This window comes from Antedon bifida, chromosome 1 (assembly GCF_963402885.1).
Source record: "Antedon bifida chromosome 1, ecAntBifi1.1, whole genome shotgun sequence".
NCBI classification, from domain to species: Eukaryota; Metazoa; Echinodermata; class Crinoidea; order Comatulida; family Antedonidae; genus Antedon; species Antedon bifida.
Genome location: NC_136226.1, coordinates 19,070,688 through 19,096,080, shown reverse-complemented (window position 1 = coordinate 19,096,080; position 25,393 = coordinate 19,070,688). Strand labels below are relative to the sequence as shown.

Below are 25,393 nucleotides of genomic sequence, written 5' to 3'. Positions count from 1 at the left end.
AGAGAGAAAAAAAAAATTTTTTTTTTTAATACAACACACGCAAACCCAGATGATGCGTTTGACGGGCATCATTAACATCGAATTTTGACAATTATTCATAAAACAACATTACAAATAAAACAATTAGACATTTCTTTAAGGTCATTTAAGTTTTACTTTTCTATTATATTTGAGCAATTCGCTATATGAATGTTTGTCTTAACCCGGACCTTCTGCCTAGATATATATATTTTTTGTCTGTACTATATAGTCTGTTAATTTTAGTTGTAACTTGGTGTGATGTTGGTAGTCTTTTGTTTTTTTAGTAGGAATGTACATTCCCATTTTTGTATTTCTCTTTTTTATTGTTATATTTTGTTTCTTTGGACGCACGCAGAAAAAAAATTCCAGTGCCAAATAAATTGTTATTGTTAATTATAATATATCGATGTACTTTACAAAGTTATATAAAGTCTAAACTAAAAACACTTTCGTAGAGCTACTGTCACTACCTACAACTTTAATTCCCGTATTATATATATAATCAAAATAAAGACAAAGAGTAACACACTAATCATTTTTATCTAGTCACACAAAGCCTAATTTTTCAATTCCCGCCCTCCTATGAATAAAGCGTTAACAATTGTCGTTGGCGCCAAAGCCCGTGATTGGCCAATTCAATCCCAGGTTTCCGAGAGGGTGTATTGAATAGACTATTTAAATCGTGGTAAATGTTAATTTGGTATCATTTTCGATATAGTATTCCGAAATACTGTACAAGCTATAATAAAAAAAAAATGTCTGGACGTGGTAAAGGAGGCAAAGCTAAAGGAAAGGCCAAGAGCCGATCAAGCCGTGCTGGACTTCAATTCCCAGTCGGTCGTGTTCACCGATTTTTACGAAAGGGTAACTATGCATCCCGGGTCGGTGCTGGTGCTCCAGTCTACATGGCTGCTGTACTTGAGTATTTGACTGCTGAAATCTTAGAATTGGCCGGTAACGCTGCACGTGATAACAAGAAAAGCAGAATTATCCCTCGTCATCTGCAACTTGCCATCCGGAATGACGAAGAATTAAACCGTCTTCTCGGAAGTGTGACCATTGCACAGGGAGGTGTATTGCCAAACATCCAGGCTGTACTTCTACCAAAGAAGACTCAAACCAAAACCAAGTAAATCATCAAAGCAACCATATTTTTTCAAACCAAACGGCTCTTTTCAGAGCCACCAAAATACACAAAGAGACTTGATTTGTGATCTTTTCTTTATAAATGTTTATAACTGTAGAATACCTGGCCTCAGTTAATAATATTATACAATGTTACAACATTTCTAAAATTGGTCGTAGTTACTTTTTTGATTCTACAAACTAATATTTTGCCATTAGGTATCACATATTCAGTATGCGTTTACGACAACTTTATTCAATTCATTTAACTATTAATTAAATTAATTCTGCCTTTAAAACCAAAGGTCAGATACATATCCATCTATACGTTTTAATATTAGAATTGTTCAATATGGAATAAATGCTGTCATCAAAAACATAATTAGCCATTATAAATATTTAAAAAAAATAAAGAATTGAAAATTGTCAGTGCTTATTATAAAAATATGAATCTAAGCCGAACATGTCTATCAAGTCTCCTAAGAGGCCAAAGGCAAATAAGCCGAAAGTTAAAAAGGCATCAAAGAAGGTCGCCAAGAAGTGAATTAATACTAATTTCAAACCAAACGGCTTTTTTCAGAGCCACCATGTGTATAAAAGGGATTTATTTGCATTTTATTTCTTTAGTTTCCAAATCTTGTTTTTCACTTTGAATATTATTAATATCTCTATTATATTTACGTTTATAGAAAACTTTAAAATTTGTACAGATATTTGTATTACCTTTTAATACTTATTTTACCTGTAGTGCTGAAATTAAAGCGTCGAGTTTCTTCGTCGTGAAAGAAACATCACTATATATATCAAAATAATAACTAATAATTTAATTGAAATAATGACTCATAACATATTCCTTTTTCTTATTTTTTTTTCATAATTTACTGTGCTGTTGATTGACTATTTATATATATAAAAGAGTAGTCCTTTTATTTAATATTATTTTATTTTGCAACAGACAAACAACGATGATTTTATTGACCCTTGCACTTACATACATTTGTTCAGTTTTATTCTTTACGATCATTGTATATATAGTTTCGATGGTGGACGACTGACCCAATTTTTCTAGAGACATTTATGTTATTGACGAAATGCCAATTGACATAATTCCAGTTGAGCAACGTCCGCACAAAGCGTATAAATACTCCGGCATTTTGACAGTTTCCACACATTTCGAATAATTCTGAGTGATTCTGAATATCGATTAAACATGTCTGGAAGAGGTAAAGGTGGAAAGGGACTTGGAAAAGGAGGCGCCAAACGTCATCGTAAGGTTTTGCGTGATAACATCCAAGGCATCACAAAACCAGCTATCCGTCGTCTTGCACGTCGTGGTGGTGTCAAGCGTATTTCTGGTCTTATCTACGAAGAAACCCGTGGTGTACTAAAAGTATTTCTCGAGAATGTCATCCGAGATGCTGTAACATACACTGAACACGCCAAGAGAAAGACCGTCACCGCCATGGATGTCGTCTACGCCCTGAAGAGACAAGGCCGAACTCTATACGGATTCGGTGGATAAACTGTTCTCGATGCTTTTGCAAAACAAAAGGCTCTTTTCAGAGCCACCAGTTGAACCAAAAAGAGATTTATTTGTTTTTCTTTATTTCAATTTTGTAATATAATTCAATAATTATAAATAATCCATTCATTTTTCAGAAATGTATTGATTATTAAAATGTATAATAATAGAAAACCCTTTTAGAGACAAATACTCACAAATAACAAAGGTATTGTGGTAGCATTTACATTTTATGGTATTTTAACCTATATAGGCCTATGTAAAATAAAAGTAGTAACGCGGTAATAATTGATTTAGCACGAATTCGGACGATTCCTCCCGCTTCTAAAAGTTACGTAATGAGTAACATTTTCTATATTTAAACAAAATACATACGAAATAGCGCCATATATGCCTTTGTTAACATAAAGAGTCACACGTAGAAGAAAAACACGCCTCATATATAAATGAGGCGTGTTAGAATTAGAATAACTTTCTTTCTTTTTTTAAATCATAATTATGTGTAAAATGCTTCACTCTCCTTGATTTAAATTGTATTCACTTCTTTTGTGTTCTTTATTTTGATGATTAAAAACTTTTTCGAGAGATTAGAATGCGGACGTGTGCTAAGGTACACAATATTGTGCCCAATCAGATGACGTTTTCTTTATATGCTTTAGTCAATTATATCCTTATAAACAACTCCAATTGGAAATGTAAGTATCATTTCGATTTCTTTTTTAGAGAGTAGAGAATGGCACGTACAAAGCAAACTGCTCGTAAATCTACTGGAGGCAAAGCTCCACGAAAACAACTTGCTACCAAGGCGGCACGAAAGAGTGCACCAGCCACCGGTGGAGTCAAGAAACCTCATCGTTACAGGCCTGGAACCGTCGCTCTTCGTGAGATTCGCCGTTACCAGAAGAGTACCGAACTTCTCATTCGCAAGCTCCCATTCCAACGTCTTGTCCGTGAAATCGCACAAGACTTTAAGACAGATCTTCGATTCCAGAGCTCTGCTGTTATGGCTCTGCAAGAGGCTAGCGAAGCATACCTGGTCGGTCTTTTCGATTATGCCCAAAGACATCCAATTAGCCCGTCGTATCCGTGGAGAGCGTGCCTAACGCCGTTTCGTATCTTCATTTTCAAACCAAAAGGCTCTTTTCAGAGCCACTACTTGAACAAAAGAGAAATAATATAGCAAGATGTCTTTTTTTATAACTAAATATCATTCAATTGCTGCTATAATATATTTAAAGATGTATTGTTCCCCAAAAACATGAAAAAAGTAACATTAATTAAATCAGACTTTGAATATGTTATTTTGTAGTTTTAGTAAAGTTAATCACTTTCGTAGAAAAAAACGAAACAAAATAATGTTTTCACTTATAAAATGACAAAATAAATGGTTAAATTCAACCTATTACAAGCAGTATTAACTAATAGTATTCCGACTTTAAAACTAATACATCTTTAATAAATATAAGCAAGGAGCTTTCTTCATGTCCTAAAGCTAAAAATAAGATAAATAAGGCCTGTTTTTGTATTATACCATCTACATAATTATTATATTACTGAGTAAGATATACAAATAGTATTAAGTAATAGTATTCCGACTTTAAAACTAATCTGTGTGTTAGATTTTGCTAAAAGATTATTTTTAGATTTCATCATTCACTAAGTACTTGTGTGGTATATGATTAATTTTCCATATCTAGTCTTCGTTACACAGTGCACATGGGTCGTTATGTGCAATGTTTTCATTATTTCTACAACGTACTACTAGACCCAAAAAATAAAATGAATATCATTTTCCACAAAGTACTATTTACACGGCTGCGCGCTTCAACAAATATAAAAATACGCATGTTATTTGTTTTGTGGGAGAACATTTATTAAGTAGAATCGTACGTACAGTTGGTTTTGCAATCGATAATATACATCAAATTCATTCATTCATTTTAAAGTTTTTGTAATCGTACATTGTTAACTTTCACAGCTTTTCATGCTTAAGCTAGGCGTGGCCGAAACAAGTTAAACCCATGCGCGTGGTCAACAGCCAATAGGACTACAATTGTACCCTTAGGAAGCCCTCATTTGCATATCTCCGTGTATAAGAAATAAGCTTGTTTAACAACTAGTCACTTCAATTTTCTCATAGTACATTAAAATTGTGAAGAATGCCACCAAAAACCTCAGGGAAAGCTGCTAAAAAAGCCGGTAAAGCTAAAGCCGTAAGAGCAACAGACAAGAAAAGAAAACGTAAGCGAAAAGAAAGCTACAGTATTTACATCTACAAGGTATTGAAGCAAGTTCACCCGGACACTGGTATCTCAAGTAGAGCTATGGGAATCATGAACAGTTTCGTGAACGATATCTTCGAACGCATTGCAGGAGAGGCATCTCGTCTTGCTCACTACAACAAGAAATCTACCATCACCAGCAGGGAAGTCCAGACCGCTGTCCGTCTTTTGCTTCCCGGTGAATTGGCAAAACATGCCGTTTCTGAGGGTACCAAGGCTGTCACTAAATACACCAGCTCCAAGTAGTCTCCATTTTGCTACTTCTCAAACCGAACGGCTCTTTTCAGAGCCACCACTTGTCTAAAAAGAGATTTATTTGCAATTCGTTTGTGTATTTGTCTTTTCTATTGCACTTGAATATAATAATTACTCATACTCCAAGGCTGTTAATAGCTTTTCTATGAAAGGTTTATTTTTAATTTCCGTATAATCTTGAATTCGTTACTTGGTGCCTTCATTAATTGGAAATTGAGGGATATCTTACTGCAATTCTGTCATTTTCTTCTTCAGATAGAATATTCTAAATAATGCTACATTCTTCCAGTATATCTTTAATACACATCTGTATTTTCTGATATAGACAACAATTTCAGAAGTCCATCAACAAAATTGTATTCTATACACATTGTTTGTTACCATCTAAGATCTCCATACAAACGTAGGGTAGAGACCGTTATGATTAAACGATTATACTGAATATTAATGAATAATCTATCAGAGAGAGAAAAAAAAATTTTTTTTTTAATACAACACACGCAAACCCAGATGATGCGTTTGACGGGCATCATTAACATCGAATTTTGACAATTATTCATAAAACAACATTACAAATAAAACAATTAGACATTTCTTTAAGGTCATTTAAGTTTTACTTTTCTATTATATTTGAGCAATTCGCTATATGAATGTTTGTCTTAACCCGGACCTTCTGCCTAGATATATATATTTTTTGTCTGTACTATATAGTCTGTTAATTTTAGTTGTAACTTGGTGTGATGTTGGTAGTCTTTTGTTTTTTTAGTAGGAATGTACATTGTATTTCTCTTTTTTATTGTTATATTTTGTTTCTTTGGACGCACCTTAACAAGTTGAAGTGTGCCACTGATAAAAAAAAAAATTCCAGTGCCAAATAAATTGTTATTGTTAATTATAATATATCGATGTACTTTACAAAGTTATATAAAGTCTAAACTAAAAACACTTTCGTAGAGCTACTGTCACTACCTACAACTTTAATTCCCGTATTATATATATAATCAAAATAAAGACAAAGAGTAACACACTAATCATTTTTATCTAGTCACACAAAGCCTAATTTTTCAATTCCCGCCCTCCTATGAATAAAGCGTTAACAATTGTCGTTGGCGCCAAAGCCCGTGATTGGCCAATTCAATCCCAGGTTTCCGAGAGGGTGTATTGAATAGACTATTTAAATCGTGGTAAATGTTAATTTGGTATCATTTTCGATATAGTATTCCGAAATACTGTACAAGCTATAATTAAAAAAAAATGTCTGGACGTGGTAAAGGAGGCAAAGCTAAAGGAAAGGCCAAGAGCCGATCAAGCCGTGCTGGACTTCAATTCCCAGTCGGTCGTGTTCACCGATTTTTACGAAAGGGTAACTATGCATCCCGGGTCGGTGCTGGTGCTCCAGTCTACATGGCTGCTGTACTTGAGTATTTGACTGCTGAAATCTTAGAATTGGCCGGTAACGCTGCACGTGATAACAAGAAAAGCAGAATTATCCCTCGTCATCTGCAACTTGCCATCCGGAATGACGAAGAATTAAACCGTCTTCTCGGAAGTGTGACCATTGCACAGGGAGGTGTATTGCCAAACATCCAGGCTGTACTTCTACCAAAGAAGACTCAAACCAAAACCAAGTAAATCATCAAAGCAACCATATTTTTTCAAACCAAACGGCTCTTTTCAGAGCCACCAAAATACACAAAGAGACTTGATTTGTGATCTTTTCTTTATAAATGTTTATAACTGTAGAATACCTGGCCTCAGTTAATAATATTATACAATGTTACAACATTTCTAAAATTGGTCGTAGTTACTTTTTTGATTCTACAAACTAATATTTTGCCATTAGGTATCACATATTCAGTATGCGTTTACGACAACTTTATTCAATTCATTTAACTATTAATTAAATTAATTCTGCCTTTAAAACCAAAGGTCAGATACATATCCATCTATACGTTTTAATATTAGAATTGTTCAATATGGAATAAATGCTGTCATCAAAAACATAATTAGCCATTATAAATATTTTAAAAAAATAAAGAATTGAAAATTGTCAGTGCTTATTATAAAAATATGAATCTAAGCCGAACATGTCTATCAAGTCTCCTAAGAGGCCAAAGGCAAATAAGCCGAAAGTTAAAAAGGCATCAAAGAAGGTCGCCAAGAAGTGAATTAATACTAATTTCAAACCAAACGGCTTTTTTTCAGAGCCACCATGTGTATAAAAGGGATTTATTTGCATTTTATTTCTTTAGTTTCCAAATCTTGTTTTTCACTTTGAATATTATTAATATCTCTATTATATTAACATTTACGTTTATAGAAAACTTTAAAATTTGTACAGATATTTGTATTACCTTTTAATACTTATTTTACCTGTAGTGCTGAAATTAAAGCGTCGAGTTTCTTCGTCGTGAAAGAAACATCACTATATATATCAAAATAATAACTAATAATTTAATTGAAATAATGACTCATAACATATTCCTTTTTTTTTCATAATTAACTGTGCTGTTGATTGACTATTTATATATATAAAAGAGTAGTCCTTTTATTTAATATTATTTTATTTTGCAACAGACAAACAACGATGATTTTATTGACCCTTGCACTTACATACATTTGTTCAGTTTTATTCTTTACGATCATTGTATATATAGTTTCGATGGTGGACGACTGACCCAATTTTTCTAGAGACATTTATGTTATTGACGAAATGCCAATTGACATAATTCCAGTTGAGCAACGTCCGCACAAAGCGTATAAATACTCCGGCATTTTGACAGTTTACACACATTTCGAATAATTCTGAGTGATTCTGAATATCGATTAAACATGTCTGGAAGAGGTAAAGGTGGAAAGGGACTTGGAAAAGGAGGCGCCAAACGTCATCGTAAGGTTTTGCGTGATAACATCCAAGGCATCACAAAACCAGCTATCCGTCGTCTTGCACGTCGTGGTGGTGTCAAGCGTATTTCTGGTCTTATCTACGAAGAAACCCGTGGTGTACTAAAAGTATTTCTCGAGAATGTCATCCGAGATGCTGTAACATACACTGAACACGCCAAGAGAAAGACCGTCACCGCCATGGATGTCGTCTACGCCCTGAAGAGACAAGGCCGAACTCTATACGGATTCGGTGGATAAACTGTTCTCGATGCTTTTGCAAAACAAAAGGCTCTTTTCAGAGCCACCAGTTGAACCAAAAAGAGATTTATTTGTTTTTCTTTATTTCAATTTTGTAATATAATTCAATAATTATAAATAATACATTCATTTTTCAGAAATGTATTGATTATTAAAATGTATAATAATAGAAAACCCTTTTAGAGACAAATACTCACAAATAACAAAGGTATTGTGGTAGCATTTACATTTTATGGTATTTTAACCTATATAGGCCTATGTAAAATAAAAGTAGTAACGCGGTAATAATTGATTTAGCACGAATTCGGACGATTCCTCCCGCTTCTAAAAGTTACGTAATGAGTAACATTTTCTATATTTAAACAAAATACATACGAAATAGCGCCATATATGCCTTTGTTAACATAAAGAGTCACACGTAGAAGAAAAACACGCCTCATATATAAATGAGGCGTGTTAGAATTAGAATAACTTTCTTTCTTTTTTTTAATCATAATTATGTGTAAAATGCTTCACTCTCCTTGATTTAAATTGTATTCACTTCTTTTGTGTTCTTTATTTTGATGATTAAAAACTTTTTCGAGAGATTAGAATGCGGACGTGTACTAAGGTACACAATATTGTGCCCAATCAGATGACGTTTTCTTTATATGCTTTAGTCAATTATATCCTTATAAACAACTCCAATTGGAAATGTAAGTATCATTTCGATTTCTTTTTTAGAGAGTAGAGAATGACACGTACAAAGCAAACTGCTCGTAAATCTACTGGAGGCAAAGCTCCACGAAAACAACTTGCTACCAAGGCGGCACGAAAGAGTGCACCAGCCACCGGTGGAGTCAAGAAACCTCATCGTTACAGGCCTGGAACCGTCGCTCTTCGTGAGATTCGCCGTTACCAGAAGAGTACCGAACTTCTCATTCGCAAGCTCCCATTCCAACGTCTTGTCCGTGAAATCGCACAAGACTTTAAGACAGATCTTCGATTCCAGAGCTCTGCTGTTATGGCTCTGCAAGAGGCTAGCGAAGCATACCTGGTCGGTCTTTTCGATTATGCCCAAAGACATCCAATTAGCCCGTCGTATCCGTGGAGAGCGTGCCTAACGCCGTTTCGTATCTTCATTTTCAAACCAAAAGGCTCTTTTCAGAGCCACTACTTGAACAAAAGAGAAATAATATAGCAAGATGTCTTTTTTTATAACTAAATATCATTCAATTGCTGCTATAATATATTTAAAGATGTATTGTTCCCCAAAAACATGAAAAAAGTAACATTAATTAAATCAGACTTTGAATATGTTATTTTGTAGTTTTAGTAAAGTTAATCACTTTCGTAGAAAAAAACGAAACAAAATAATGTTTTCACTTATAAAATGACAAAATAAATGGTTAAATTCAACCTATTACAAGCAGTATTAACTAATAGTATTCCGACTTTAAAACTAATACATCTTTAATAAATATAAGCAAGGAGCTTTCTTCATGTCCTAAAGCTAAAAATAAGATAAATAAGGCCTGTTTTTGTATTATACCATCTACATAATTATTATATTACTGAGTAAGATATACAAACAGTATTAAGTAATAGTATTCCGACTTTAAAACTAATCTGTGTGTTAGATTTTGCTGAAAGATTATTTTTAGATTTCATCATTCACTAAGTACTTGTGTGGTATATGATTAATTTTCCATATCTAGTCTTCGTTACACAATGCACATGGGTCGTTATGTGCAATGTTTTCATTATTTCTACAACGTACTACTAGACCCAAAAAATAAAATGAATATCATTTTCCACAAAGTACTATTTACACGGCTGCGCGCTTCAACAAATATAAAAATACGCATGTTATTTGTTTTGTGGGAGAACATTTATTAAGTAGAATCGTACGTACAGTTGGTTTTGCAATCGATAATATACATCAAATTCATTCATTCATTTTAAAGTTTTTGTAATCGTACATTGTTAACTTTCACAGCTTTTCATGCTTAAGCTAGGCGTGGCCGAAACAAGTTAAACCCATGCGCGTGGTCAACAGCCAATAGGACTACAATTGTACCCTTAGGAAGCCCTCATTTGCATATCTCCGTGTATAAGAAATAAGCTTGTTTAACAACTAGTCACTTCAATTTTCTCATAGTACATTAAAATTGTGAAGCATGCCACCAAAAACCTCAGGGAAAGCTGCTAAAAAAGCCGGTAAAGCTAAAGCCGTAAGAGCAACAGACAAGAAAAGAAAACGTAAGCGAAAAGAAAGCTACAGTATTTACATCTACAAGGTATTGAAGCAAGTTCACCCGGACACTGGTATCTCAAGTAGAGCTATGGGAATCATGAACAGTTTCGTGAACGATATCTTCGAACGCATTGCAGGAGAGGCATCTCGTCTTGCTCACTACAACAAGAAATCTACCATCACCAGCAGGGAAGTCCAGACCGCTGTCCGTCTTTTGCTTCCCGGTGAATTGGCAAAACATGCCGTTTCTGAGGGTACCAAGGCTGTCACTAAATACACCAGCTCCAAGTAGTCTCCATTTTGCTACTTCTCAAACCGAACGGCTCTTTTCAGAGCCACCACTTGTCTAAAAAGAGATTTATTTGCAATTCGTTTGTGTATTTGTCTTTTCTATTGCACTTGAATATAATAATTACTCATACTCCAAGGCTGTTAATAGCTTTTCTATGAAAGGTTTATTTTTAATTTCCGTATAATCTTGAATTCGTTACTTGGTGCCTTCATTAATTGGAAATTGAGGGATATCTTACTGCAATTCTGTCATTTTCTTCTTCAGATAGAATATTCTAAATAATGCTACATTCTTCCAGTATATCTTTAATACACATCTGTATTTTCTGATATAGACAACAATTTCAGAAGTCCATCAACAAAATTGTATTCTATACACATTGTTTGTTACCATCTAAGATCTCCATACAAACGTAGGGTAGAGACCGTTATGATTAAACGATTATACTGAATATTAATGAATAATCTATCAGAGAGAGAAAAAAAAATTTTTTTTTTAATACAACACACGCAAACCCAGATGATGCGTTTGACGGGCATCATTAACATCGAATTTTGACAATTATTCATAAAACAACATTACAAATAAAACAATTAGACATTTCTTTAAGGTCATTTAAGTTTTACTTTTCTATTATATTTGAGCAATTCGCTATATGAATGTTTGTCTTAACCCGGACCTTCTGCCTAGATATATATATTTTTTGTCTGTACTATATAGTCTGTTAATTTTAGTTGTAACTTGGTGTGATGTTGGTAGTCTTTTGTTTTTTTAGTAGGAATGTACATTCCCATTTTTGTATTTCTCTTTTTTATTGTTATATTTTGTTTCTTTGGACGCACCTTAACAAGTTGAAGTGTGCCACTGATAAAAAAAAAATTCCAGTGCCAAATAAATTGTTATTGTTAATTATAATATATCGATGTACTTTACAAAGTTATATAAAGTCTAAACTAAAAACACTTTCGTAGAGCTACTGTCACTACCTACAACTTTAATTCCCGTATTATATATATAATCAAAATAAAGACAAAGAGTAACACACTAATCATTTTTATCTAGTCACACAAAGCCTAATTTTTCAATTCCCGCCCTCCTATGAATAAAGCGTTAACAATTGTCGTTGGCGCCAAAGCCCGTGATTGGCCAATTCAATCCTAGGTTTCCGAGAGTGTGTATTGAATAGACTATTTAAATCGTGGTAAATGTTAATTTGGTATCATTTTCGATATAGTATTCCGAAATACTGTACAAGCTATAATAAAAAAAAAATGTCTGGACGTGGTAAAGGAGGCAAAGCTAAAGGAAAGGCCAAGAGCCGATCAAGCCGTGCTGGACTTCAATTCCCAGTCGGTCGTGTTCACCGATTTTTACGAAAGGGTAACTATGCATCCCGGGTCGGTGCTGGTGCTCCAGTCTACATGGCTGCTGTACTTGAGTATTTGACTGCTGAAATCTTAGAATTGGCCGGTAACGCTGCACGTGATAACAAGAAAAGCAGAATTATCCCTCGTCATCTGCAACTTGCCATCCGGAATGACGAAGAATTAAACCGTCTTCTCGGAAGTGTGACCATTGCACAGGGAGGTGTATTGCCAAACATCCAGGCTGTACTTCTACCAAAGAAGACTCAAACCAAAACCAAGTAAATCATCAAAGCAACCATATTTTTTCAAACCAAACGGCTCTTTTCAGAGCCACCAAAATACACAAAGAGACTTGATTTGTGATCTTTTCTTTATAAATGTTTATAACTGTAGAATACCTGGCCTCAGTTAATAATATTATACAATGTTACAAAATTTCTAAAATTGGTCGTAGTTACTTTTTTGATTCTACAAACTAATATATTGCCATTAGGTATCACATATTCAGTATGCGTTTACGACAACTTTTTTCAATTCATTTAACTATTAATTAAATTAATTCTGCCTTTAAAACCAAAGGTCAGATACATATCCATCTATACGTTTTAATATTAGAATTGTTCAATATGGAATAAATGCTGTCATCAAAAACATAATTAGCCATTATAAATATTTTTAAAAAAATAAAGAATTGAAAATTGTCAGTGCTTATTATAAAAATATGAATCTAAGCCGAACATGTCTATCAAGTCTCCTAAGAGGCCAAAGGCAAATAAGCCGAAAGTTAAAAAGGCATCAAAGAAGGTCGCCAAGAAGTGAATTACTACTAATTTCAAACCAAACGGCTCTTTTCAGAGCCACCATGTGTATAAAAGGGATTTATTTGCATTTTATTTCTTTAGTTTCCAAATCTTGTTTTTCACTTTGAATATTATTAATATCTCTATTATATTAACATTTACGTTTATAGAAAACTTTAAAATTTGTACAGATATTTGTATTACCTTTTAATACGGTACTTATTTTACCTGTAGTGCTGAAATTAAAGCGTCGAGTTTCTTCGTCGTGAAAGAAACATCACTATATATATCAAAATAATAACTAATAATTTAATTGAAATAATGACTCATAACATATTCCTTTTTTTTTTCATAATTAACTGTGCTGTTGATTGACTATTTATATATATAAAAGAGTAGTCCTTTTATTTAATATTATTTTATTTTGCAACAGACAAACAACGATGATTTTATTGACCCTTGCACTTACATACATTTGTTCAGTTTTATTCTTTACGATCATTGTATATATAGTTTCGATGGTGGACGACTGACCCAATTTTTCTAGAGACATTTATGTTATTGACGAAATGCCAATTGACATAATTCCAGTTGAGCAACGTCCGCACAAAGCGTATAAATACTCCGGTATTTTGACAGTTTCCACACATTTCGAATAATTCTGAGTGATTCTGAATATCGATTAAACATGTCTGGAAGAGGTAAAGGTGGAAAGGGACTTGGAAAAGGAGGCGCCAAACGTCATCGTAAGGTTTTGCGTGATAACATCCAAGGCATCACAAAACCAGCTATCCGTCGTCTTGCACGTCGTGGTGGTGTCAAGCGTATTTCTGGTCTTATCTACGAAGAAACCCGTGGTGTACTAAAAGTATTTCTCGAGAATGTCATCCGAGATGCTGTAACATACACTGAACACGCCAAGAGAAAGACCGTCACCGCCATGGATGTCGTCTACGCCCTGAAGAGACAAGGCCGAACTCTATACGGATTCGGTGGATAAACTGTTCTCGATGCTTTTGCAAAACAAAAGGCTCTTTTCAGAGCCACCAGTTGAACCAAAAAGAGATTTATTTGTTTTTCTTTATTTCAATTTTGTAATATAATTCAATAATTATAAATAATACAATCATTTTTCAGAAATGTATTGATTATTAAAATGTATAATAATAGAAAACCCTTTTAGAGACAAATACTCACAAATAACAAAGGTATTGTGGTAGCATTTACATTTTATGGTATTTTAACCTATATAGGCCTATGTAAAATAAAAGTAGTAACGCGGTAATAATTGATTTAGCACGAATTCGGACGATTCCTCCCGCTTCTAAAAGTTACGTAATGAGTAACATTTTCTATATTTAAACAAAATACATACGAAATAGCGCCATATATGCCTTTGTTAACATAAAGAGTCACACGTAGAAGAAAAACACGCCTCATATATAAATGAGGCGTGTTAGAATTAGAATAACTTTCTTTCTTTTTTTTAATCATAATTATGTGTAAAATGCTTCACTCTCCTTGATTTAAATTGTATTCACTTCTTTTGTGTTCTTTATTTTGATGATTAAAAACTTTTTCGAGAGATTAGAATGCGGACGTGTACTAAGGTACACAATATTGTGCCCAATCAGATGACGTTTTCTTTATATGCTTTAGTCAATTATATCCTTATAAACAACTCCAATTGGAAATGTAAGTATCATTTCGATTTCTTTTTTAGAGAGTAGAGAATGGCACGTACAAAGCAAACTGCTCGTAAATCTACTGGAGGCAAAGCTCCACGAAAACAACTTGCTACCAAGGCGGCACGAAAGAGTGCACCAGCCACCGGTGGAGTCAAGAAACCTCATCGTTACAGGCCTGGAACCGTCGCTCTTCGTGAGATTCGCCGTTACCAGAAGAGTACCGAACTTCTCATTCGCAAGCTCCCATTCCAACGTCTTGTCCGTGAAATCGCACAAGACTTTAAGACAGATCTTCGATTCCAGAGCTCTGCTGTTATGGCTCTGCAAGAGGCTAGCGAAGCATACCTGGTCGGTCTTTTCGATTATGCCCAAAGACATCCAATTAGCCCGTCGTATCCGTGGAGAGCGTGCCTAACGCCGTTTCGTATCTTCATTTTCAAACCAAAAGGCTCTTTTCAGAGCCACTACTTGAACAAAAGAGAAATAATATAGCAAGATGTCTTTTTTTTTATAACTAAATATCATTCAATTGCTGCTATAATATATTTAAAGATGTATTGTTCCCCAAAAACATGAAAAAAGTAACATTAATTAAATCAGACTTTGAATATGTTATTTTGTAGTTTTAGTAAAGTTAATCACTTTCGTAGAAAAAAACGAAACAAAATAATGTTTTCACTTATAAAATGACAAAATAAATGGTTAAATTCAACCTATTACAAGCAGTATTAACTAATAGTATTCCGACTTTAAAACTAATACATCTTTAATAAATATAAGCAAGGAGCTTTCTTCATGTCCTAAAGCTAAAAATAAGATAAATAAGGCCTGTTTTTGTATTATACCATCTACATAATTATTATATTACTGAGTAAGATATACAAACAGTATTAAGTAATAGTATTCCGACTTTAAAACTAATCTGTGTGTTAGATTTTGCTGAAAGATTATCGTTACAGGCCTGGAACCGTCGCTCTTCGTGAGATTCGCCGTTACCAGAAGAGTACCGAACTTCTCATTCGCAAGCTCCCATTCCAACGTCTTGTCCGTGAAATCGCACAAGACTTTAAGACAGATCTTCGATTCCAGAGCTCTGCTGTTATGGCTCTGCAAGAGGCTAGCGAAGCATACCTGGTCGGTCTTTTCGATTATGCCCAAAGACATCCAATTAGCCCGTCGTATCCGTGGAGAGCGTGCCTAACGCCGTTTCGTATCTTCATTTTCAAACCAAAAGGCTCTTTTCAGAGCCACTACTTGAACAAAAGAGAAATAATATAGCAAGATGTCTTTTTTTTTATAACTAAATATCATTCAATTGCTGCTATAATATATTTAAAGATGTATTGTTCCCCAAAAACATGAAAAAAGTAACATTAATTAAATCAGACTTTGAAAGGTTTATTTTTAATTTCCGTATAATCTTGAATTCGTTACTTGGTGCCTTCATTAATTGGAAATTGAGGGATATCTTACTGCAATTCTGTCATTTTCTTCTTCAGATAGAATATTCTAAATAATGCTACATTCTTCCAGTATATCTTTAATACACATCTGTATTTTCTGATATAGACAACAATTTCAGAAGTCCATCAACAAAATTGTATTCTATACACATTGTTTGTTACCATCTAAGATCTCCATACAAACGTAGGGTAGAGACCGTTATGATTAAACGATTATACTGAATATTAATGAATAATCTATCAGAGAGAGAAAAAAAAAATTTTTTTTTAATACAACACACGCAAACCCAGATGATGCGTTTGACGGGCATCATTAACATCGAATTTTGACAATTATTCATAAAACAACATTACAAATAAAACAATTAGACATTTCTTTAAGGTCATTTAAGTTTTACTTTTCTATTATATTTGAGCAATTCGCTATATGAATGTTTGTCTTAACCCGGACCTTCTGCCTAGATATATATATTTTTTGTCTGTACTATATAGTCTGTTAATTTTAGTTGTAACTTGGTGTGATGTTGGTAGTCTTTTGTTTTTTTAGTAGGAATGTACATTCCCATTTTTGTATTTCTCTTTTTTATTGTTATATTTTGTTTCTTTGGACGCACCTTAACAAGTTGAAGTGTGCCACTGATAAAAAAAAAATTCCAGTGCCAAATAAATTGTTATTGTTAATTATAATATATCGATGTACTTTACAAAGTTATATAAAGTCTAAACTAAAAACACTTTCGTAGAGCTACTGTCACTACCTACAACTTTAATTCCCGTATTATATATATAATCAAAATAAAGACAAAGAGTAACACACTAATCATTTTTATCTAGTCACACAAAGCCTAATTTTTCAATTCCCGCCCTCCTATGAATAAAGCGTTAACAATTGTCGTTGGCGCCAAAGCCCGTGATTGGCCAATTCAATCCTAGGTTTCCGAGAGTGTGTATTGAATAGACTATTTAAATCGTGGTAAATGTTAATTTGGTATCATTTTCGATATAGTATTCCGAAATACTGTACAAGCTATAATAAAAAAAAAATGTCTGGACGTGGTAAAGGAGGCAAAGCTAAAGGAAAGGCCAAGAGCCGATCAAGCCGTGCTGGACTTCAATTCCCAGTCGGTCGTGTTCACCGATTTTTACGAAAGGGTAACTATGCATCCCGGGTCGGTGCTGGTGCTCCAGTCTACATGGCTGCTGTACTTGAGTATTTGACTGCTGAAATCTTAGAATTGGCCGGTAACGCTGCACGTGATAACAAGAAAAGCAGAATTATCCCTCGTCATCTGCAACTTGCCATCCGGAATGACGAAGAATTAAACCGTCTTCTCGGAAGTGTGACCATTGCACAGGGAGGTGTATTGCCAAACATCCAGGCTGTACTTCTACCAAAGAAGACTCAAACCAAAACCAAGTAAATCATCAAAGCAACCATATTTTTTCAAACCAAACGGCTCTTTTCAGAGCCACCAAAATACACAAAGAGACTTGATTTGTGATCTTTTCTTTATAAATGTTTATAACTGTAGAATACCTGGCCTCAGTTAATAATATTATACAATGTTACAAAATTTCTAAAATTGGTCGTAGTTACTTTTTTGATTCTACAAACTAATATATTGCCATTAGGTATCACATATTCAGTATGCGTTTACGACAACTTTTTTCAATTCATTTAACTATTAATTAAATTAATTCTGCCTTTAAAACCAAAGGTCAGATACATATCCATCTATACGTTTTAATATTAGAATTGTTCAATATGGAATAAATGCTGTCATCAAAAACATAATTAGCCATTATAAATATTTTTAAAAAAATAAAGAATTGAAAATTGTCAGTGCTTATTATAAAAATATGAATCTAAGCCGAACATGTCTATCAAGTCTCCTAAGAGGCCAAAGGCAAATAAGCCGAAAGTTAAAAAGGCATCAAAGAAGGTCGCCAAGAAGTGAATTACTACTAATTTCAAACCAAACGGCTCTTTTCAGAGCCACCATGTGTATAAAAGGGATTTATTTGCATTTTATTTCTTTAGTTTCCAAATCTTGTTTTTCACTTTGAATATTATTAATATCTCTATTATATTAACATTTACGTTTATAGAAAACTTTAAAATTTGTACAGATATTTGTATTACCTTTTAATACTTATTTTACCTGTAGTGCTGAAATTAAAGCGTCGAGTTTCTTCGTCGTGAAAGAAACATCACTATATATATCAAAATAATAACTAATAATTTAATTGAAATAATGACTCATAACATATTCCTTTTTTTTTTCATAATTAACTGTGCTGTTGATTGACTATTTATATATATAAAAGAGTAGTCCTTTTATTTAATATTATTTTATTTTGCAACAGACAAACAACGATGATTTTATTGACCCTTGCACTTACATACATTTGTTCAGTTTTATTCTTTACGATCATTGTATATATAGTTTCGATGGTGGACGACTGACCCAATTTTTCTAGAGACATTTATGTTATTGACGAAATGCCAATTTCGTATCTTCATTTTCAAACCAAAAGGCTCTTTTCAGAGCCACTACTTGAACAAAAGAGAAATAATATAGCAAGATGTCTTTTTTTTTATAACTAAATATCATTCAATTGCTGCTATAATATATTTAAAGATGTATTGTTCCCCAAAAACATGAAAAAAGTAACATTAATTAAATCAGACTTTGAATATGTTATTTTGTAGTTTTAGTAAAGTTAATCACTTTCGTAGAAAAAAACGAAACAAAATAATGTTTTCACTTATAAAATGACAAAATAAATGGTTAAATTCAACCTATTACAAGCAGTATTAACTAATAGTATTCCGACTTTAAAACTAATACATCTTTAATAAATATAAGCAAGGAGCTTTCTTCATGTCCTAAAGCTAAAAATAAGATAAATAAGGCCTGTTTTTGTATTATACCATCTACATAATTATTATATTACTGAGTAAGATATACAAACAGTATTAAGTAATAGTATTCCGACTTTAAAACTAATCTGTGTGTTAGATTTTGCTGAAAGATTATCGTTACAGGCCTGGAACCGTCGCTCTTCGTGAGATTCGCCGTTACCAGAAGAGTACCGAACTTCTCATTCGCAAGCTCCCATTCCAACGTCTTGTCCGTGAAATCGCACAAGACTTTAAGACAGATCTTCGATTCCAGAGCTCTGCTGTTATGGCTCTGCAAGAGGCTAGCGAAGCATACCTGGTCGGTCTTTTCGATTATGCCCAAAGACATCCAATTAGCCCGTCGTATCCGTGGAGAGCGTGCCTAACGCCGTTTCGTATCTTCATTTTCAAACCAAAAGGCTCTTTTCAGAGCCACTACTTGAACAAAAGAGAAATAATATAGCAAGATGTCTTTTTTTTTATAACTAAATATCATTCAATTGCTGCTATAATATATTTAAAGATGTATTGTTCCCCAAAAACATGAAAAAAGTAACATTAATTAAATCAGACTTTGAATATGTTATTTTGTAGTTTTAGTAAAGTTAATCACTTTCGTAGAAAAAAACGAAACAAAATAATGTTTTCACTTATAAAATGACAAAATAAATGATTAAATTCAACCTATTACAAGCAGTATTAACTAATAGTATTCCGACTTTAAAACTAATACATCTTTAATAAATATAAGCAAGGAGCTTTCTTCATGTCCTAAAGCTAAAAATAAGATAAATAAGGCCTGTTTTTGTATTATACCATCTACATAATTATTATATTACTGAGTAAGATATACAAACAGTATTAAGTAATAGTATTCCGACTTTAAAACTAATCTGTGTGTTAGATTTTGCTGAAAGATTATTTTTAGATTTCATCATTCACTAAGTACTTGTGTGGTATATGATTAATTTTCCATATCTAGTCTTCGTTACACAGTGCACATGGGTCGTTATGTGCAATGTTTTCATTATTTCTACAACGTACTACTAGACCCAAAAAATAATATCATTTTCCACAAAGTACTATTTACACGGCTGCGCGCTTCAACAAATATAAAAATACGCATGTTATTTGTTTTGTGGGAGAACATTTATTAAGTAGAATCGTACGTACAGTTGGTTTTGCAATCGATAATATACATCAAATTCATTCATTAATTTTAAAGTTTTTGTAATCGTACATTGTTAACTTTCACAGCTTTTCATGCTTAAGCTAGGCGTGGCCGAAACAAGTTAAACCCATGCGCGTGGTCAACAGCCAATAGGACTACAATTGTACCCTTAGGAAGCCCTCATTTGCATATCTCCGTGTATAAGAAATAAGCTTGTTTAACAACTAGTCACTTCAATTTTCTCATAGTACATTAAAATTGTGAAGCATGCCACCAAAAACCTCAGGGAAAGCTGCTAAAAAAGCCGGTAAAGCTAAAGCCGTAAGAGCAACAGACAAGAAAAGAAAACGTAAGCGAAAAGAAAGCTACAGTATTTACATCTACAAGGTATTGAAGCAAGTTCACCCGGACACTGGTATCTCAAGTAGAGCTATGGGAATCATGAACAGTTTCGTGAACGATATCTTCGAACGCATTGCAGGAGAGGAATCTCGTCTTGCTCACTACAACAAGAAATCTACCATCACCAGCAGGGAAGTCCAGACCGCTGTCCGTCTTTTGCTTCCCGGTGAATTGGCAAAACATGCCGTTTCTGAGGGTACCAAGGCTGTCACTAAATACACCAGCTCCAAGTAGTCTCCATTTTGCTACTTCTCAAACCGAACGGCTCTTTTCAGAGCCACCACTTGTCTAAAAAGAGATTTATTTGCAATTCGTTTGTGTATTTGTCTTTTCTATTGCACTTGAATATAATAATTACTCATACTCCAAGGCTGTTAATAGCTTTTCTATGAAAGGTTTATTTTTAATTTCCGTATAATCTTGAATTCGTTACTTGGTGCCTTCATTAATTGGAAATTGAGGGATATCTTACTGCAATTCTGTCATTTTCTTCTTCAGATAGAATATTCTAAATAATGCTACATTCTTCCAGTATATCTTTAATACACATCTGTATTTTCTGATATAGACAACAATTTCAGAAGTCCATCAACAAAATTGTATTCTATACACATTGTTTGTTACCATCTAAGATCTCCATACAAACGTAGGGTAGAGACCGTTATGATTAAACGATTATACTGAATATTAATGAATAATCTATCAGAGAGAGAAAAAAAAATTTTTTTTTTAATACAACACACGCAAACCCAGATGATGCGTTTGACGGGCATCATTAACATCGAATTTTGACAATTATTCATAAAACAACATTACAAATAAAACAATTAGACATTTCTTTAAGGTCATTTAAGTTTTACTTTTCTATTATATTTGAGCAATTCGCTATATGAATGTTTGTCTTAACCCGGACCTTCTGCCTAGATATATATATTTTTTGTCTGTACTATATAGTCTGTTAATTTTAGTTGTAACTTGGTGTGATGTTGGTAGTCTTTTGTTTTTTTAGTAGGAATGTACATTCCCATTTTTGTATTTCTCTTTTTTATTGTTATATTTTGTTTCTTTGGACGCACCTTAACAAGTTGAAGTGTGCCACTGATAAAAAAAAAATTCCAGTGCCAAATAAATTGTTATTGTTAATTATAATATATCGATGTACTTTACAAAGTTATATAAAGTCTAAACTAAAAACACTTTCGTAGAGCTACTGTCACTACCTACAACTTTAATTCCCGTATTATATATATAATCAAAATAAAGACAAAGAGTAACACACTAATCATTTTTATCTAGTCACACAAAGCCTAATTTTTCAATTCCCGCCCTCCTATGAATAAAGCGTTAACAATTGTCGTTGGCGCCAAAGCCCGTGATTGGCCAATTCAATCCTAGGTTTCCGAGAGTGTGTATTGAATAGACTATTTAAATCGTGGTAAATGTTAATTTGGTATCATTTTCGATATAGTATTCCGAAATACTGTACAAGCTATAATAAAAAAAAAATGTCTGGACGTGGTAAAGGAGGCAAAGCTAAAGGAAAGGCCAAGAGCCGATCAAGCCGTGCTGGACTTCAATTCCCAGTCGGTCGTGTTCACCGATTTTTACGAAAGGGTAACTATGCATCCCGGGTCGGTGCTGGTGCTCCAGTCTACATGGCTGCTGTACTTGAGTATTTGACTGCTGAAATCTTAGAATTGGCCGGTAACGCTGCACGTGATAACAAGAAAAGCAGAATTATCCCTCGTCATCTGCAACTTGCCATCCGGAATGACGAAGAATTAAACCGTCTTCTCGGAAGTGTGACCATTGCACAGGGAGGTGTATTGCCAAACATCCAGGCTGTACTTCTACCAAAGAAGACTCAAACCAAAACCAAGTAAATCATCAAAGCAACCATATTTTTTCAAACCAAACGGCTCTTTTCAGAGCCACCAAAATACAAAAAGAGACTTGATTTGTGATCTTTTCTTTATAAATGTTTATAACTGTAGAATACCTGGCCTCAGTTAATAATATTATACAATGTTACAACATTTCTAAAATTGGTCGTAGTTACTTTTTTGATTCTACAAACTAATATATTGCCATTAGGTATCACATATTCAGTATGCGTTTACGACAACTTTTTTCAATTCATTTAACTATTAATTAAATTAATTCTGCCTTTAAAACCAAAGGTCAGATACATATCCATCTATACGTTTTAATATTAGAATTGTTCAATATGGAATAAATGCTGTCATCAAAAACATAATTAGCCATTATAAATATTTTTAAAAAAATAAAGAATTGAAAATTGTCAGTGCTTATTATAAAAATATGAATCTAAGCCGAACATGCCTATCAAGTCTCCTAAGAGGCCAAAGGCAAATAAGCCGAAAGTTAAAAAGGCATCAAAGAAGGTCGCCAAGAAGTGAATTACTACTAATTTCAAACCAAACGGCTCTTTTCAGAGCCACCATGTGTATAAAAGGGATTTATTTGCATTTTATTTCTTTAGTTTCCAAATCTTGTTTTTCACTTTGAATATTATTAATATCTCTATTATATTAACATTTACGTTTATAGAAAACTTTAAAATTTGTACAGATATTTGTATTACCTTTTAATACTTATTTTACCTGTAGTGCTGAAATTAAAGCGTCGAGTTTCTTCGTCGTGAAAGAAACATCACTATATATATCAAAATAATAACTAATAATTTAATTGAAATAATGACTCATAACATATTCCTTTTTTTTTTTCATAATTAACTGTGCTGTTGATTGACTATTTATATATATAAAAGAGTAGTCCTTTTATTTAATATTATTTTATTTTGCAACAGACAAACAACGATGATTTTATTGACACTTGCACTTACATACATTTGTTCAGTTTTATTCTTTACGATCATTGTATATATAGTTTCGATGGTGGACGACTGACCCAATTTTTCTAGAGACATTTATGTTATTGACGAAATGCCAATTGACATAATTCCAGTTGAGCAACGTCCGCACAAAGCGTATAAATACTCCGGCATTTTGACAGTTTCCACACATTTCGAATAATTCTGAGTGATTCTGAATATCGATTAAACATGTCTGGAAGAGGTAAAGGTGGAAAGGGACTTGGAAAAGGAGGCGCCAAACGTCATCGTAAGGTTTTGCGTGATAACATCCAAGGCATCACAAAACCAGCTATCCGTCGTCTTGCACGTCGTGGTGGTGTCAAGCGTATTTCTGGTCTTATCTACGAAGAAACCCGTGGTGTACTAAAAGTATTTCTCGAGAATGTCATCCGAGATGCTGTAACATACACTGAACACGCCAAGAGAAAGACCGTCACCGCCATGGATGTCGTCTACGCCCTGAAGAGACAAGGCCGAACTCTATACGGATTCGGTGGATAAACTGTTCTCGATGCTTTTGCAAAACAAAAGGCTCTTTTCAGAGCCACCAGTTGAACCAAAAAGAGATTTATTTGTTTTTCTTTATTTCAATTTTGTAATATAATTCAATAATTATAAATAATACATTCATTTTTCAGAAATGTATTGATGATTAAAATGTATAATAATAGAAAACCCTTTTAGAGACAAATACTCACAAATAACAAAGGTATTGTGGTAGCATTTACATTTTATGGTATTTTAACCTATATAGACCTATGTAAAATAAAAGTAGTAACGCGGTAATAATTGATTTAGCACGAATTCGGACGATTCCTCCCGCTTCTAAAAGTTACGCAATGAGTGAAATTTTCTATGCATACGAAATAACGCCACCTATGCCTTTCTGAACATAAAGCGTCACACATATAAGAAAAACACGCCTCATATATAAATGTTTTTGTTTTTACAGTATAGAAACACAATAATTCTAATTTCTCTAGTAGCTAGATCAACTTTCGCATGCACTTTGAGGTCCAAAGAATTTGACTTCAGAAATTTGTTAGGATGGTCAAACAATCATTTTTGCCTTGGTTACACATTTTGAAAATTATAACCTTTCATCCTGACCTTTCGCCACATATTTAAAATGTGTAACCAAGCCAAAAATGATTGTTTAAATACCCTAAACAAATTTCTGAAGTCAAATTCTCTGGACCTCAAAGTGCATACGAAAGTTGATCTAGCTACTAGAGTAATTAGAATAACTTTCGTTTCTTGTTTAATATTTATTTTCTAATATTTTCATCATAATTATGTGTAAAATGCTTCACTCTCCTTGATTTAAATTGTATTCCCTTCTTTTGTGTTCTTTCTTTTGATGATTAAAAAACTATTTTTTTCGAGAGATTAGAATGCGGACGTGTAAGGTACACGTAAACAAGCTTTTATTAAAACTCTCCCTGGGCAAAGATGTAGGTTTAGACGTTCTTACTGCTAAGCATTTAAAACATGCTTCAGTTCAGTTATTTTAAGTATATATTATAATGCTTTACCACTGTTTTGTACCTGATAAGCTGACCAATTTTGTACTTGTTCCCATTGTTAAAAAGACATGTAAAGCTGGTGACGTAACCGATAACAATAATTACAGACCCATAGCACTAGCACCAAAATCATGGAATCCAAACTTGTAGATCACTGTGGTGACACGTTGAAAACTAACGATTGTCCGTTTTCTTTCAAACCAGGTCATTATATTGATCTTTTTGTTGAAGTAAGTTGTTGAATACTATCAAAATCATGGTAGTCCGGTATACTTTTGCTTTCTGGGCGCATCAAAAG

General features: G+C 33.4%; 14 protein-coding genes and 2 pseudogenes across 14 annotated transcripts in view; 15 read left to right on the top strand and 1 right to left on the bottom strand.

The window, feature by feature from the left end:
• The window catches only part of LOC144844692 (uncharacterized), a 276,862-nt gene that overhangs the window by 233,301 nt on the left and 18,168 nt on the right, over window positions 1–25,393 (bottom strand). The gene's annotated exons all lie outside the window — the stretch shown is intronic.
• Window positions 777–1,170, top strand: LOC144844330 (histone H2A-like). The gene has a single exon (XM_078701227.1). The coding sequence runs from the start codon at window positions 777–779 to the stop codon at window positions 1,152–1,154; it is 378 nt and encodes a 125-aa protein (XP_078557353.1). The 3' UTR covers window positions 1,155–1,170.
• On the top strand, window positions 2,036–3,064 carry LOC144844252 (histone H4). Its single transcript, XM_078701115.1, has one exon. It carries the CDS (start codon window positions 2,357–2,359, stop codon window positions 2,666–2,668), a length of 312 nt encoding a protein of 103 aa, XP_078557241.1. The 5' UTR covers window positions 2,036–2,356; the 3' UTR covers window positions 2,669–3,064.
• On the top strand, window positions 3,402–3,771 carry LOC144844185 (histone H3-like; annotated as a pseudogene).
• On the top strand, window positions 4,828–5,196 carry LOC144844094 (histone H2B, gonadal-like). The gene has a single exon (XM_078700866.1). It carries the CDS (start codon window positions 4,828–4,830, stop codon window positions 5,194–5,196), a length of 369 nt encoding a protein of 122 aa, XP_078556992.1.
• LOC144843935 (histone H2A-like) lies at window positions 6,374–6,853 on the top strand. Its single transcript, XM_078700829.1, has one exon. It carries the CDS (start codon window positions 6,460–6,462, stop codon window positions 6,835–6,837), a length of 378 nt encoding a protein of 125 aa, XP_078556955.1. The 5' UTR covers window positions 6,374–6,459; the 3' UTR covers window positions 6,838–6,853.
• On the top strand, window positions 8,024–8,388 carry LOC144843809 (histone H4). The gene has a single exon (XM_078700801.1). It carries the CDS (start codon window positions 8,038–8,040, stop codon window positions 8,347–8,349), a length of 312 nt encoding a protein of 103 aa, XP_078556927.1. The 5' UTR covers window positions 8,024–8,037; the 3' UTR covers window positions 8,350–8,388.
• On the top strand, window positions 9,083–9,529 carry LOC144835215 (histone H3-like). The gene has a single exon (XM_078690268.1). It carries the CDS (start codon window positions 9,083–9,085, stop codon window positions 9,527–9,529), a length of 447 nt encoding a protein of 148 aa, XP_078546394.1.
• On the top strand, window positions 10,149–10,877 carry LOC144843729 (histone H2B, gonadal-like). The gene has a single exon (XM_078700683.1). It carries the CDS (start codon window positions 10,509–10,511, stop codon window positions 10,875–10,877), a length of 369 nt encoding a protein of 122 aa, XP_078556809.1. The 5' UTR covers window positions 10,149–10,508.
• On the top strand, window positions 12,149–12,542 carry LOC144843643 (histone H2A-like). Its single transcript, XM_078700557.1, has one exon. The coding sequence runs from the start codon at window positions 12,149–12,151 to the stop codon at window positions 12,524–12,526; it is 378 nt and encodes a 125-aa protein (XP_078556683.1). The 3' UTR covers window positions 12,527–12,542.
• On the top strand, window positions 13,725–14,083 carry LOC144843565 (histone H4). Its single transcript, XM_078700440.1, has one exon. The coding sequence runs from the start codon at window positions 13,733–13,735 to the stop codon at window positions 14,042–14,044; it is 312 nt and encodes a 103-aa protein (XP_078556566.1). The 5' UTR covers window positions 13,725–13,732; the 3' UTR covers window positions 14,045–14,083.
• On the top strand, window positions 14,778–15,147 carry LOC144844279 (histone H3-like; annotated as a pseudogene).
• On the top strand, window positions 17,239–17,632 carry LOC144844270 (histone H2A-like). The gene has a single exon (XM_078701116.1). It carries the CDS (start codon window positions 17,239–17,241, stop codon window positions 17,614–17,616), a length of 378 nt encoding a protein of 125 aa, XP_078557242.1. The 3' UTR covers window positions 17,617–17,632.
• On the top strand, window positions 20,445–20,907 carry LOC144844289 (histone H2B, gonadal-like). The gene has a single exon (XM_078701134.1). The coding sequence runs from the start codon at window positions 20,539–20,541 to the stop codon at window positions 20,905–20,907; it is 369 nt and encodes a 122-aa protein (XP_078557260.1). The 5' UTR covers window positions 20,445–20,538.
• LOC144843396 (histone H2A-like) lies at window positions 22,179–22,664 on the top strand. The gene has a single exon (XM_078700211.1). It carries the CDS (start codon window positions 22,179–22,181, stop codon window positions 22,554–22,556), a length of 378 nt encoding a protein of 125 aa, XP_078556337.1. The 3' UTR covers window positions 22,557–22,664.
• On the top strand, window positions 23,586–24,093 carry LOC144843308 (histone H4). The gene has a single exon (XM_078700132.1). The coding sequence runs from the start codon at window positions 23,759–23,761 to the stop codon at window positions 24,068–24,070; it is 312 nt and encodes a 103-aa protein (XP_078556258.1). The 5' UTR covers window positions 23,586–23,758; the 3' UTR covers window positions 24,071–24,093.

What these genes read in the sequence shown, in the direction of transcription:
- LOC144835215 (XM_078690268.1), top strand. Translation starts at nt 9,083, where the DNA reads ATGACACGTACAAAGCAAACTGCTCGTAAATCTACTGGAGGCAAAGCT.
- LOC144843935 (XM_078700829.1), top strand. Translation starts at nt 6,460, where the DNA reads ATGTCTGGACGTGGTAAAGGAGGCAAAGCTAAAGGAAAGGCCAAGAGC.
- LOC144843809 (XM_078700801.1), top strand. Translation starts at nt 8,038, where the DNA reads ATGTCTGGAAGAGGTAAAGGTGGAAAGGGACTTGGAAAAGGAGGCGCC.
- LOC144844094 (XM_078700866.1), top strand. Translation starts at nt 4,828, where the DNA reads ATGCCACCAAAAACCTCAGGGAAAGCTGCTAAAAAAGCCGGTAAAGCT.
- LOC144844252 (XM_078701115.1), top strand. Translation starts at nt 2,357, where the DNA reads ATGTCTGGAAGAGGTAAAGGTGGAAAGGGACTTGGAAAAGGAGGCGCC.
- LOC144843308 (XM_078700132.1), top strand. Translation starts at nt 23,759, where the DNA reads ATGTCTGGAAGAGGTAAAGGTGGAAAGGGACTTGGAAAAGGAGGCGCC.
- LOC144844289 (XM_078701134.1), top strand. Translation starts at nt 20,539, where the DNA reads ATGCCACCAAAAACCTCAGGGAAAGCTGCTAAAAAAGCCGGTAAAGCT.
- LOC144843396 (XM_078700211.1), top strand. Translation starts at nt 22,179, where the DNA reads ATGTCTGGACGTGGTAAAGGAGGCAAAGCTAAAGGAAAGGCCAAGAGC.
- LOC144843643 (XM_078700557.1), top strand. Translation starts at nt 12,149, where the DNA reads ATGTCTGGACGTGGTAAAGGAGGCAAAGCTAAAGGAAAGGCCAAGAGC.
- LOC144843565 (XM_078700440.1), top strand. Translation starts at nt 13,733, where the DNA reads ATGTCTGGAAGAGGTAAAGGTGGAAAGGGACTTGGAAAAGGAGGCGCC.
- LOC144844270 (XM_078701116.1), top strand. Translation starts at nt 17,239, where the DNA reads ATGTCTGGACGTGGTAAAGGAGGCAAAGCTAAAGGAAAGGCCAAGAGC.
- LOC144843729 (XM_078700683.1), top strand. Translation starts at nt 10,509, where the DNA reads ATGCCACCAAAAACCTCAGGGAAAGCTGCTAAAAAAGCCGGTAAAGCT.
- LOC144844330 (XM_078701227.1), top strand. Translation starts at nt 777, where the DNA reads ATGTCTGGACGTGGTAAAGGAGGCAAAGCTAAAGGAAAGGCCAAGAGC.